General features: G+C 28.4%; 1 protein-coding gene across 1 annotated transcript in view; it reads right to left on the bottom strand.

Moving 5' to 3' along the window:
- LOC129981730 (cytochrome P450 4V2-like) overlaps positions 1–13718 on the bottom strand; it is a 29863-nt gene extending 16145 nt beyond the window's left edge. The window contains exons 1-5 of the mRNA XM_056092691.1: positions 13322–13718; positions 12093–12205; positions 8281–8366; positions 7604–7794; positions 5455–5524 (exon numbers count right to left, since the gene is read on the bottom strand). Coding sequence (XP_055948666.1) covers positions 5455–5524; positions 7604–7794; positions 8281–8366; positions 12093–12205; positions 13322–13517 — 656 coding nt within the window. The 5' untranslated portion in view covers positions 13518–13718. The remainder of the gene's footprint in view (positions 1–5454; positions 5525–7603; positions 7795–8280; positions 8367–12092; positions 12206–13321) is intronic.
- Positions 13719–15188: the final 1470 nt, after the last annotated feature.

Genomic DNA, 15188 nt, shown 5'->3' on the forward strand with positions numbered 1-15188 from the left:
TAGAATAAAGTTACGATGGGCTAAATTAAGATAAAGTTTTAGAAATTAAGATTTTAAAATATCATTATATTTTTTCCCCCCACAGCAAGACTGGAAGTGTATCGGGTTCCTCGACACACAGCCATACCTTAGAGTGGTGTCTGATTAAGTTTAATTTAAAAGTATATTGAAAGTGACACCTCAGTTTCCCTTACCTTCACATTATACAAACAATAATACAGAAATCATTCATCATTTTATATTAGAAGCATAAAAAGACTTAAATTTCTGAAAATATTAATAAAAATCTTAATAATCAACAGAAATAACAAAATATTATTTATTTTAAATGATATAGTGCACAAATGCCTTCTGGCTATTATTCTGTAAAAACTCAAGTATTGATTTAATTTGGTGAGGATAGTCAATGGTACATTATTCTTAAATGTTAGTAAATCTGACTCAACAAGATTATTAGAAATAAAGTATTAAATTATTAAATATGATATCAATATTGCTATGATTTGACACAAATAAAATATCAGTAAAGTTATAATTTTAAATAAAGTATTTTAGCTGTAAATAAAACCACAAGATTCAAAACTTCAGGTAAAAAACTTTAATATGAAAATAATACTTGCAAAATTGAAATAGTTTATATTAAATACTTGGAACTGAAACCATAAATATAAGATTCAAAAATATCTAATGAAAAACTTGGATATGAAAAGAATACTTGTAAAATTGAATGGTTTCATATAATGCAAGATTCATGCATGCAATTTAAATAAATTATTTAGAAATGATAATAATTGCAAAATTCAAAGATTTTAAACAAGACACTTGTGAATGAATGTAACAAACGCAAGACTCAAAATACTCTTATAGTATTTAGAAAGGAAAAAAAATAAGAAAGAAACAAAAAACATGTAATATAAAAAAAATTGTATTTTGAAAAAAAAACAAGTATTTGGACACAGTGATAATAGAGGGCAGCTTAATAACTATCAGGGGTGTAATAATTTCCCCTGAGGTATTTACTACCTTAGTATAATTATCACGTACCATTAAATATTAAGTATATAGGAATTTTGAAAATTTTTGAATAGATTTGAAAATTTTCCAAAAACTCAATATTTTAAATGAAAACTCATGATATTTTAAATAATAATATAAAAAGATTATTTGCAATTATATTATAATAGAAAAATGCAATTTAAAATCAAATCAAAACTACAGAATATAAATTTTGAATTTAATCCGTTGAGTCGGTTGATGGGAGACTTTTTGATGAGTCATGGCACACTAGGAACTTTTGAAATACTACTTGAATACTTTAGGCAATAATACTGTGATTTCCAAGGGAAATACTAGTACATTAGCAGAAGATAGATAATGGAAAAACTATACTGTGAAAGCCGACTCCAAAATAAAACTACATTAGCAGACGATAGATATTTGAAAGGCTGTAGTGTGAAAGCCGACTCTAAAAATAAAAAAAAGGGATAAATAGCCAATTTGTTGCTTTTACATTTTGAGGCTTTAACAATTTGTTGCCGGAGCCTCAAGCGAAAACAATATCATGTTCTCACATGATAAAAAGGGAGGGGATAAATTGCCAATTTGTTGCCTACGCATTTTGAGGCTTCAACTATTTGTTACCTTCAAAAACCTCAAGCCAAAATTACGTCATGTTCTCACATGATAATAATAGATTGTAAGATTCCAAAGTATTTTTAGTAATGAATCATTAATTAAAAATTAAAATTTAGAAATTATCATGTTAGATTTTCTAGATCTTAGCACGTGAGTATATTTTTTATCATGTGAGAACATGATGTTGTTTTCGTTTCGGGGTTTTGAAAAATTAAAGAAAATGAATAACTGAAGCTCGAAATCGCGTAGGCAATGACTAAAGCATAAATGGAAATATTTATCTTTATCTGCTTCACCTGCTTTTGCCAGTATTGCATTATTATTATGTATGCTTCTTTGAAAGCAGATGAATTTTGTAAAGGTTGACGTGCTGTTAGAGACATGGGGATTTCACCATATTAATCCTACGGAGCTATAGAAGAACCCCATGGTGTCATCTACTGCGCATGCGCAGATGGATTTCCTTATATCGTTAGAACGTGTTTTGTTAGAACGTGTCCAATTGGATTCTGAATTACAACCGTCAATGTTCAACGCAAAAGGTCACCGTTTCGATTCTCAGTTTCAAATATCGCTTTCTTGCTGTAAGCAATTCATCGAAAAAAAGTTTCTCACATGATAACTTGAAATATGCGATAGCAGATATCAAATTTTTTTCTGTTTTTTTTTTTAATAATTTTTTTTATTATAATGTGAAAAATGATGTTGTTTATGTTAGGGGCTTTTGAAGCACGAAATCTTGTAGGCAATGAATAGTGAAGCTCGAAATCGCATAGGCAATGAATAAAGTATAAATGGCGATTTTCATCATCATCTTTTGATCACATATATTTTTTTATCTCCTTTTACCAGTATTGCAATATTATTATGTATGCTTCTGTGAAAGCAGATGCGTTTTTTAAAGATTGGCCTGCTTTTACCAGTATTACTTTATTATTACGTATGCTTCTTTGGCATCAGATGTGTTTTTAAAAGGTTGATGTAGAACTATGACATCATCATGGTTTTTATTGCCATGAAAACAAGCATTCATTCCAAAGAAAATTAATAAAATTTTTATTTCTGCTGAATGATACCGGCCATCTAAGATGCATGACTTATTGATCGATGGTTTAATAATACACGATCAGAAGTGCGACTAACAACAGCTTCCTGATTGAAGTTAATCTTCTTTTTAATGGATCTTGGAGAGATATAAATAAACAAAATTAAAAACTCTTTTATTATAAATACGTGAGAAAAATTTAAATGCATTAAACTAGTTCCATTTCAAGCTCCCTTGACGAACATAGACACGCACAGCATTGCAAATGAAATCAACCGGTAAATTCCAAGAATACTTACATTAATACATTTTCCCAGTTTGAATTACTGCGCAACAACTGCGTAGCCTATATATATATATATATATATATATATATAGTACTGCGTAGTATATATATATATTTGACTTTATTGTCCAAAATTAATTCGAATTGTGAAATTTCGAGCAAACATTTCTTAAACTTACACAAGATTAGGAACAATAATATTTTAAATCTAACTCTAAAGATGTCAAGTAACGAATTGGTTTAGATATTTAATGGTTAATAATGAACTGCTAAAAAGAAAAAAAAAGTATTCTTTAAAAAATGAAGTGAAATGAATTAATTATTGTATTAATTAAGAAAATAAATTGTAATTTAAGTTAGATTTATTCTCAAAATAAGAATAGGTGAAATATTCTTAACATGAATGGAAAACAAGTAATGAACCATCAAGCTACATTTGAGAAATCATAAACATCCACAAAACTGATTTAAAATTTTTACTTACAAATAAAATTAAATTATAACCAGAGCTTAAAGCAAAATAAATGATTAGTTTTAATTTAACAATTTTTTTAATAATGTTAATTAGAAATTTAAATCGTCGCTGTTATTTATAAACAAGTGACAAAATTAAAACACCCAAACTCTAAGCTCTCTATACCGCGAACTACTCAATGTTAATATTCCAAAATTGTCGAACATACTATTCAAAACAAGGGGAAATGGACTTCGAGAAAAAAAAATCAGTTCCAGAAACATTGATAGATGACTCTGTAGAGCAGAAAAAAAAAGAAATATGAAAAAAAAAAAAAAAAAAATCAAAAGATTGATTTTAGATAGTTGTTTACCTGAAATCGACTGAAAATCAAATTTCATGGTTACTTGCATGACTCTCCTTGATTTTTTTTGTAACATGCATCTATATTTATATTGACGGTTCCAAAATTCTACTTCTTCAACAGGTATGAACGATGTTTAATGAAACCTGTCCGTGATTTTTTCAAAATTATTTTTATTCTTTCATGATTATTATGGAACAATTATCCACTTTTAAATGGTTTTAAATGTGAAATCCATAATCAAAAGACACTCCATTTGAATAGGAAAGCGGAAAACAGAACAAGTAATATAAAAGAAAATTAAGTCAATTCCTATTTTCGCAAGAATTGAACTCGCATTCTTCACCTTCACGTGAAAAATACTGACATCCTTGCATTTACCGATTGAGCTACTGCCTTTGATTTCATTTTTCATTACAAACTGCTAAAACTCTATTTAAAGCATTAAAAATTAATTAAATTTAATAATTAATGAATTTATATTTGAAAAAAATGTATTAACATCAAGTGTCATCCATTGCAAGTTTTAAAAAAATATATTTAACTTCAGTGGATGAATAAAAAGTATATTATTAACGATTGAAAATTTGAACAAGATATGTAAATATATAGGGAGAGTGTTAACTAATAGTAGGAATTGAAAAAAGGGAAAGAGTAACGCATTCAGAGTCTTACAAGGAAAATTTCATTTATTTTGTTGTTTCTAATGGCACTTGTCATAGACATGCCCCCTGCCTTCAGAAGTCAGTGATTTTAAGCCGAAATTTTTACGTCTCTTGTTTTTTCAGTTGTGCCTTCTAGAATCAAGAATACGACTTAACTACACACACGTCACAACCCTTTTTACTGGGCGGTCTTCATTCATGCATTTAATTTACTCATCCACAGATCGTAATTTAAACCTGAATCAGAGAACGATCACCTCTGATCCAATACCCCTAGTGGTATTTCTCTCGACATGGAGGACTCTGTGACCACGACAGATTTATACGTATGCCAGCCACCACTCATGGAGAGTGTTCGACTGGTGGGGCTCGAGCTTGCAACCCAAGATATGCGAATCCAACGCTCTACAAACCAAGCTAACCCTGCCTAGTTTCATTTATAATTTAGCTTAGTTAGCATTTGTTGTGTCGATGAAAGAGTATTGAAATAGATGAGCTCGAAAGACGCAAGATTTAAGGTTGAAGGGTAATTCGAATTGATAAGATCCAAACGAATTCATTTAAGAATGTGTATGAATTTAAATTTTTGTATACATATATGTAGATAATTATTGATATGCGAAGGATTTTTTTAAAATTCTTGATTATATCCTATAGTGAATTTGTAGTATTTTACACACATTTATTTAGGACGATACTTGGTCAGTTTTTGATGTAATAATTTTAAATCAGTTTTTTAATGTATAATTAATTAGTTTTATAACGTATGGCTAATAAGATACTTTAACTGTAAAAAAATTAGCTTTGTATTTTTTTTTCATAAATAGATATCTTGATTCAAACAGTATAAAAAATAATATTTACCACAATTAATTTTTTTGTAATTGAAAGTATACAGCTATATGTAATGATATTAAAATTATCTATCAAATAGACATCTTGTATGATCAAGTATAACTGAAATCTAAACATTAATTATGCTACAAATATTAGCATATTACTTACCTTACACCTGCTTTAGCATATTGTGAATTTTCATTATGCAGAGCATTTACACTGACGCCAAAAATGGTTTCTAAAACACAATAGAAAGGAGATAAGTTGATTTCGAATATTTTGTCTAGCTGCTAAATAATTATGATGAGGATATCACTATCCATAAGAGAAATAAAATTTAATATAATTTTGCACAAAAAGATTAAAGTTCAGTCCTGAATTCAAAATTGTATTATTCAAAAACATTTAACAAGAATTCCATTATTATGATTCTTAATATAATGAACGTGCAGCAAATTAAAACAGGTAATTACCCGCTTGACAGATTGAGCACTGAATGTTGTTTATTCCATTTCTTGGGCTAGTGGTCAAGCACAATAGATGGTATATGAATTGTTAACATCATTGCAGAACTATTCAAAAGTTCTTTGATTTGAAATAGGCAAAAATTTTAAATTCAGAATGCCCTCCAAAACTAATTTAACATTAAGTGAAACTTGGTGAATGATGGAAAAGGCAATATTTAATCATACAAAAATTCAAAATTATTTTTTTTTCTCTCTTTCCTATATTTTCAAAAATCGCTTTCATAATCTGAGGTTGAACTTGATTTAGGAATATACTATGGGAAAAGAGGATCTCTAATAACATCCATAAAGGTTATTTGATGTAGAAAGATATTGCATATCACATTAGTTCTTCATTATACCTCATGAGTCCATTAAGAATATAATGGACTCTTAATTGCGGATTTACGAAAAAAGCAATTTCTCCAAACTGTCAAAGGCCAGAGAAACTAATGTCTAATAAAACCAATTGAGTTCTTTTAAATGCTAGCTTACTTAAATTTCCATTTATTAAAAAGGAAAGAGAAACTGGCAGTAATTTTAGAGTATATTATAACCTTTTTAATATGAGTATACATATTCAAATGTTTAATTTTTAGCTATTTTTTTTCTCAGTCAATCTTATTGAATGAGGCTTGACGAAGCACCAGTTAATCTCGTTGTATTGGAGAAAACATTTATATACTTCTACGTTATGATAAATGGAAAAATTAAAGGATATAAGCTTTAAAACTGTTAAATAGATTTTTCTTTCCTACAAAAAGGATAGAACTCAATTTATATATATATATAATAACATTTATATTTGTGATTTTAATTAATCATGAGATAATTTTAACTTAAATATTTGTAGCATTATAAATACTTCAAATGTTGACTAAAAATACTGAAATAAAAAGAAGAAATAAAAAAGTAAACATTTGGAGATAAATCAGGACTCTATGAGAATTATACCACATCTTACAATTAAGATTTTTAAATTGAATCTCGAGTTGGGTGAAAAGTATGAAGCCTTGACATCATTCGTCTGTTTTTCTGAATACAAATGATGGCAAAATTTCAGAAGAGTTTTTCTCCTCCTTTCATCTTTATCATAAAATTCTGATGGTAAATTTGAAATTTAAATTCCTTTCCACTTAAAACAATATTGCAATAAATTTTGGCAAGAGATAGCATTTAGATGACTCACAAAATTTCAATTCCTAGAATTCCTCTGAACTCCAATTAATATGCAAACAACTACATTGGACAAATTATAATCATATGTTGCTTATCTGGGAAATAAAAATTCAACGCCGCAATTATTTGTTTTGAAGACACATTTCTTACATTTTTCGTTTTAAACATTGACCGTCATAATATTAAGAAAAAAAATTAATTAATTCTTTTAGGTAAAAGTTAGACTGTCAAATATGGCTAAAAACTTGAAATCTATAATTTCGGAGAAAGGAAAGTGTGCCTTTCCTTTCCCCAAAATTATTTTTTATTTCAGTTGACTATTCCATTTTTGTTTTATTGGCGTAACAAACATTTGGAAAAATAGGCAAGCACATATAAATAATTTTTGTTTTAGCTTCATCGAGGTTTTGAACTTTAAATTTCAAGTTCCAGTTTTAGACAATTCCAAAACATTATTAATGAAAGCATATTATGAAACAATGGAATAATCATTGTATTGATTAAACATTGAATAATACTTGTTTGTGTATGTAATATGTCTATAAAGATCACGAGAGAAAAATTTCGTTAGAAATTCAGAAACAAAATATTTGGGTAGTGCCAAGTGAATAAAATGATGGATTTTTACTCACCACACATCATATCCAGAGATGAAAGCTTTATGGGGTAATCAATAATTGTGAAATCTTTATCCGTTTCACCTTGAAAGAAATCAGCTAGTTTCTGGCAATTTTCATTAAATATTAACTGGAAATCTTTCATGATATCACTATGGAAACAAGGTGTCAGCAGTTTCCGTCTCGCTTTCCATTTTTCGCCACCGCTGAAAAGAAAAGCATAAAGTTATTATTTCTTATATTTTATCAACATAGCCATTTCATATTAAATTGAAGCTACAACTTCTGGCTTCTTCTATACTTAGAATCCCGTAATAAGCAAAAACCTGGAATGCTGAACTAAATACGCGGACTTATTATTAAGTAATTTTTGAAGATTCCAGCGAAGATTCCTCCAGTTGATTATTTCGTAACACTTGGATTTAAAGAGATCCTCCATCTTATGAATTGTGCATTTTCTTTGAAATCAGTAACGAACAGTGGTAAAAACTAAACTGATCGTATGTCTCGTTTCGTAAACCTTTAAAAATTCAATCTATAAAGGTAAATTTTAAAACTATAATTAACTAGAAAGTTTGTTCATGAATTTTTGGAAAAGGAACATTTAAATTAAATCTTTATTGAAACGGCATAGTCAAATTCAATGAAATTTTTTAAAGTAATGTAGGATTGAATTCATAAATAAATTATACCTGGTCAAAAGTCCTTCGCCGAAAAAAGGTTCAAAAAATTTATAAACCCAGCTTTTCTCATTGGTTTTCATTCCTTTCAACAGTTCCTAAAAATATGAAATATATTCATGTTTGTTATCAGTAAAATCAAGAAAACACATATGGGAGTATAATTTTATTATCTTTGAATCTGAATAATTTTTTAAAACAGCACTGATATTTATTTGTTGGTATTTTAGGATGCATTAAAAGTCTGTAACAATTGCCATAAAATGATGTGAGAAACAAAGGATGAAATTTTTTTATTTTTCTATAAACAATTACAATAACAATAAATGATGAGCAAAGTATCTGAGGAATTGCAAATTCAAGCTTCCGAATAGAGCATGCGTTGAAACGAGATTTAATAAAATTAAGGTTTATTTTTAATTCTATTTTGAATGCTGTGATATTAGCAAATAATAAACCAAATTCGCGTAAAATAATTCTTATTCATTTTTAACAGTATTTATTTTGCGTCAAATTTTCTAAAACGTAATTTCATAAAAATAAAATTTATTTTAGAATCTTAATGATGCAAAAATTATTGTTAGATACGTGGAGGCAGAGAGTGAGAAGAGAATGAAAAGTTGACTTCTGCAGATCAAAGCATCCCTAGATATAAGTATACGGAAACATAATGTATACAAGATTATTATAATTAAAATTGCAATTTCAAAGGACTGTCATAAAGAACTACTTTTCAAAATGATGTGATATTTCATGTAAGTATATGTGAAGCAATAAGAATTTGTTTTGAGAAAGGAAAAAAAATCGAAAGTTTCCTGATTGAGGGAGCTGTAGTTGCCATAGAATGCTGAAAGACGTATGCTTTAAAAATATATTAATTAAAAGACGCGATATACGAATGGAAAATTACACTTGCGATAAAAGCTTGTGCAATATACAGTTATGCAGAAAGTAATCATGATTCTGTCATTGAAGGACTGACTACTGATTGTGAAGTTTTTTCATAAGAACAATGATTGTGTGGCAATTTCATTTAAGAAACTCCAGACATTACAGCGCCAAGAAGCAGATCTGATTCGATGACTGCATTTGATTATTGATAAATTCGAAGAGACGGTTTCATTTCATGTGGAATGGGGTACAGGTAGGAAAAATAATTGCTTCAACGTCAAAGGTGGATATCATTATAGGTGATTATAACAAGGATTATAACATAAGGAGGCATTAAGCACTGCTTCGAGAATATTTAAAGCATAGGGAATTTATCGAACTTTAAACATGCGGACAGCATAGATTCTAAAGTTTTACGAAACAATCTGCGATGCTATCAATTCAAAATTATGCATTATTTCTGGAATAATGCATTTTTCTGGAATTGCTTACGGCTTCATTATCAAAAGGGGAAGATTTCACCATGTAATTTCTTGTTCGAATGGAAATGAACAATGCGTGACCATGGAACGTTTTGTGGACAGATGAAGCCAATTTCCAAAGCTCTGTCAATACTCAAAATTGCAGAATATGGGCAAGAGAAAATCCGTTCCAAATGCAACCATTGTCACTTTGTTTTCAAAATGTCCTTGTGTGGAATGGGTCTGTGACAAACTTCATCGTTGGCCCATTTTTCGAAGAGATTGGGTGAAAATTTGTAGAGTAAACCTGTAACTTGTAGAGGAAATGGGAAACGTTATGAATCTTCATTCCACCATTGTAACTGCGTGGCTGTGTGAATTGCATAATTTTTATACAGACTGGTGCTCCTCTGCATATTACGACATTGGTAAATCAGCAATTGAATTTGCACTTTAGAAATGACAGAATTATGTCGCTACTTCCTAGCAGTCGCGTCACCAGAACTAATACTATTTCTGGTTGTGGGATTATATAAAAATGTTGTGTGATACAGTTCGAAAGTGGCTGACTGAAAATATGCATAATGCAACACATTCATAATATCGCCACTGAAACACTTTGGTATGTTATGAAACATGCTGTTTGCGTTTTCAGCTGGGAAAAGAAAATGTTGGTTAGCATATTTAGATGTCTCAAGAAAGTCGTGACAGATTTTCTTTTCTTGATGGTTTTACTGCATGGTCTACAGTTTTTGTCATCGGGACAGTAAAAAATCGAATTTTCCAATCCTGTATGTCACCCCTTTGTCGTAGAGGATGAACTTTGAATAAAGAACGCCACAACAACATATCAGATGTTATAATTAGCATTTTAACAGCAGCCTCATCTATCGGTCAAGCTTGAATTATTATTTCTTCATTTTCAAAAAAAAAAAAAAAAATTAAGTATACTTAGATATTCAGGTCATTTTGACCAGTCTCTATTTTTTTACAGCTGTTTGAAAGTGAAACTTCAACTTTAAGCACTCTCCATATGCTATATAAATTGTCACAGAAAGTAATATAATTATGTAATAAAGGTTCTGCAACTATATTAATCCAGACTAATTCTTAAAATGCTTTCAAAGCTAAATTTATCTATATAGTAGAATGCCCCTGCACTCTATCTTCGTTTGAATGTCCCAAAATGGTATCATTTCCAAATAAAGTAATATTGATCAAGCTCATTCACGTGAAAATTTTATCAAGAATCTAATGACATTATATTTTCTATTGTAAAGTTAGAAATATAATGTGAGTTGAAAATAAAATACAATTTAAATGATTTTCAATGATGATATTTATACGATACTATTTGCAAATAGTATAAAGCAGTAGTATGCATGATTCAAGAATCGTTTCAAATGCCTTACAGAGCAGACGATTGATACCTAGAGCTACTAAATTTGATACATGATTGATTCTTGAGAAGGAGAAATCATTAAGAAAGAGCTTTGCAAAATTTAATTTATACTTTAATTTAACATATGAAGCTATTGTTTTTAATAAATTTTCGAATATCTTTAAAATTTAACTTGCTATTTTCATTTCTATCAATAAATTTTCTAATGCAACTACTTACCTTTAATATGTAATTCTTATAAATTCATTTTTATTTAAAATAATATATTTTTAAAATAAACTTATTAAGTTTTTATTTTCTTTTAAAAATTAAAAAAAGTATTTTAAATGAAGCATGTTTTTCGTCTCCTCTGGTAAGACATTGCATATAAACAATGAAACACTTTTATGCATTAAGGTTAGTTGTTTAAAAATGAATTAATTTGTCTCATATTATTGCTAATAGTAACAATAATATGAGAATGTCTCGTATGGTTGTTAATATTAAAGAAACACAGAATTCTTGACTGATATAATGATAGTAAGATAATTCATTATTGTCTTCTCCTTTTCTGTTTTGCAGATAATGAGAATCGGCATTCCTTTTATTTAGACTTTAATAAAAATGAATGAAAATAACGAAGGATGTTTTCCATTCTTAGTTCTTTGACACTTTTTGTTACTAAGACATGCGATATTTATTTGCAATTTTGTAATGAAGACATATTATACATGAAATTATGATACCTATTTTGATCCATAAAATGTAATCAAATTTTTATTTATCCCTTGACCTACAAATTTACTTAATCTCTTAATTAGATAATTCATCCTGTTTGGGTTATTAATTGTAATTTGTTGCTTTATATGTGCATGAAACGCGATTGAGTTAATGAGGCGTTTTCAAATGGTTTTCCCGTTTTAAATGACTTAATATTGCAGATTTCAATAACAGAGATTTAGTAATTCGACGCAATGCACTTGTTATATACGCCATTATAAGAGAAGGGATTAATTAAAGTACATATGTCAAGAAAAAAAATGTACACTTTTTTTCTATTCAAATTGAAACATCTCAGATATTGTACCAACCTTTGCAGCATCCGCTTTTATAATCATAACGAATGGTACATAAGCGACCCACAAACAAAACATAGTTTCATTTCGGAATTGATGATACTTTTCTCCTAAAAGTTTGAAAAAGTCTGGGGAAAGAAAATAGAAACATGTCATGAAAAAAAATAATAATAATCATTCGTAAAAAAGCAACAGAAAAAAAAATATAGAAGAAATATTAATGAATACTATTTGTGAGGGCCTAAATTTTAAAAAATTATCAGCTTCTTTTTTTTATGGTATTGAAACGCAACTTGAAGATGAACATGATTTATGTTGCGTGCTAAAGGTTAAAATGTTTATTTTGCTTACTTGATTATGAAAATTTATTTAATTCTTTTTCTACATCTCTGTATACCTTTAGTTACGGAAATATATTAGTATATTTACTTTATTTTAAAAACATAAATAAATTATCTTTTTCCTTATAGGATCCTTTAAGGAAACTAAAAGGAGGCCGTTTTTAAAATCCGGTACTTTTTGAAAAAAAAAAAAAATCTGATTTTTGATTTTTTTTTTTAAATTTTTTTCTAAGCAATAATATGAAATAATATAAAACTTTTCTCACATTTACCACTACTGACTTCTGGTTAATAAAACAGATATATTCTTATTTTTAAATATTAATTTTTACTTTCAAATTTTGTTTATAATAAAGTCTTTAGTTTGTTTATAAGGTTACTTCTATAAAAAGATATATATTTCATTAACACAACTTACTATAACATATCTATCGTTTCTTCAGCATTTGCTTGTATAATAATCTGATTGCCAAAGTTTCAAAAAAAAAAAAAAAACCAGCGCATTTTAATTTTTTCATTAAGATTTGAAAACATTATACATTTAAAATACCACCTTCATAAAAAAAAAATAAAACATGAAATAGCAAAATATAAGATTCATTAATTGAAGAATATTTTTCAATATCGAATGACAATGACTATTTATCTTTTTACAAAATGGTCTCTAATATTCATAAAATTAAAGAAAAAAATGTAATTCAGAATAAAATGTTTGCTTATTCAATATTTATTTTACTTCCATCAATTAGAAATAAAAAAAAAAGTATATTTTGAAAGAAATATCAGTATTCTTAATGCCGGGATGAGAAATCAGTATATATCTGAAAACCCGCCGGAATTAATAAAATTAGATATATATGATATGCATATAATATTTACATAAGATCAAATTGATACACTTACTTAAATGCAATGTATTACTATCAGGATGCCTTATGTATTTAGCTAATAAAAGTCCCACATCCCCCAGTGGGTTCAAGAATCCCGGGTGGGTTCCGGGCATTAGCTGACTGCATTTGTTCCTCCAAATGTTGAGTTTGATGAATTTCCATAGGATTAAGATGAGGAGTAATGCAAGGGCAGTGTACAGCAAGTACATTTTAAAAAAAAAATATCAGCAAAATCAGTCACTTATTAGCAGCCCTGATTTGAAATTAGAATGTTGGCCCTTTAATGCCTTTTCAGGAGCAGAGCTGCAGTTCAAATAAATCATCGACAAAATTCCATTAAGAAGGAAATAATGTGTCTTTTATGTTTTTCCTCCAAATTTCGCAATAGAATTGAAAATCATCGAAAATCTTAGATATATAGAAAGATAATAGGTGAAATCATTGCCAACAAATATTTCTTTCTGATATTTAAAACAAAAGAGATATCGGTCCTTATCCGTATTATATTAAGAGAAAGAAGTTCTAAAGTCGAAAGATTAGTTCATAATCTGATCTACAGTAATAAGGATATTATTAGAAATTCTTTATCTGATTTGTCTTCATTTTTTTACTTTATCTTGCATTCTACATACTTGAACTTTTTATAAAAACGTGCAACATTGATGCTTTTTTTTATGACAAAATGCTCCTAATATTCCTAAATCTGATACCATGTTGATTGTACGAATTCAAAATTGTCAAAATACCGTATAAAAATGTATCTTATAAGTTTAATAAGTTATATATTAAAAAGGACAAATACTTTTTTAGTTTTATGGCAAAAAATAAAAAAATATATATCTTAAAACTCTTAAATAATAAAAACAAAATGAGTATCCTAAGTTGATTACAATGAAAAAGTTAAAATTAAAGAGATATTTGATATTTCTACCCTACCCTCTGCCGACGACAAATTGAATAAAACAAAAATGGAATTTCATTACTTTTAGCAGAAATGGTAAAAGAAGAGTTTAAGTTAACAACAAATGAAAAATGAAACAGGATGAGATTTTTAACAAAACAAGAGTTTAGTTAAAAATAAAATATATATTCAAACTTTTACGGATAAAACGGAAATTTCTATTTTTTTTTAAATTAATCCATTGGCATGTACTCTCAGTATTTTGCGAAGAGTGTTAGAAATGATAGCAATGAATAAATTGAAACAGCATTGCAAGTTGTAAGAAAGATCGCTGTTGTGGAATTGCGTATTCAGATTTGATAGACAAAAATTTCTTTAGGCAATTATATAATGAGAAATTTTCAAAAGTCTCCAATTCAAATATAGAGCAATCTGTTTTATGTAAATGCCAATTACCCATTTGGCAGTTTTGCCCGTACGCTGCTATTGCAAATTTTTCTACTCTCACCCACGAATCTGTATGCATTCCATACTCTTTTTGCTTGAAATGCTTCTAATAGATAATGGTTATATTAAATAGTCAATTCCTGTAGCGTTTAGTAAGTGTAGGATTGCAAGAAAGGTCTAAGTCAGTTATTTGATCAGGTCTTATTTCTTTCATTTAACGAAAGAGAAGGCGCGAGTTTTGTTTGTTATTGCAAATGTGTTATACTTTACATAGGGGGCAACATGAATCACTATTTTAAAGTGGTCGACTATACAAGCCTGTGTGTCTCGATGCGTTGGAGAGTAGGCGAAACTCTTTATATGCGGTTGCCGTTCCGTAGGACGTTTTGAAAAACTAAAAGCCCTCTCAATGAGAGAACAAAGTGTAGCCACTCTGTTAAAGCATAATAATCTATGCTTTTTGTGCCAATGGTTCGTAATAGTTCTACAGCAATATTTAATTGTTAACTTTAGCTTCTTTAACTGTAAAACA

Source organism: Argiope bruennichi, chromosome 8, assembly GCF_947563725.1.
Source record: "Argiope bruennichi chromosome 8, qqArgBrue1.1, whole genome shotgun sequence".
Taxonomy (NCBI): Eukaryota; Metazoa; Arthropoda; class Arachnida; order Araneae; family Araneidae; genus Argiope; species Argiope bruennichi.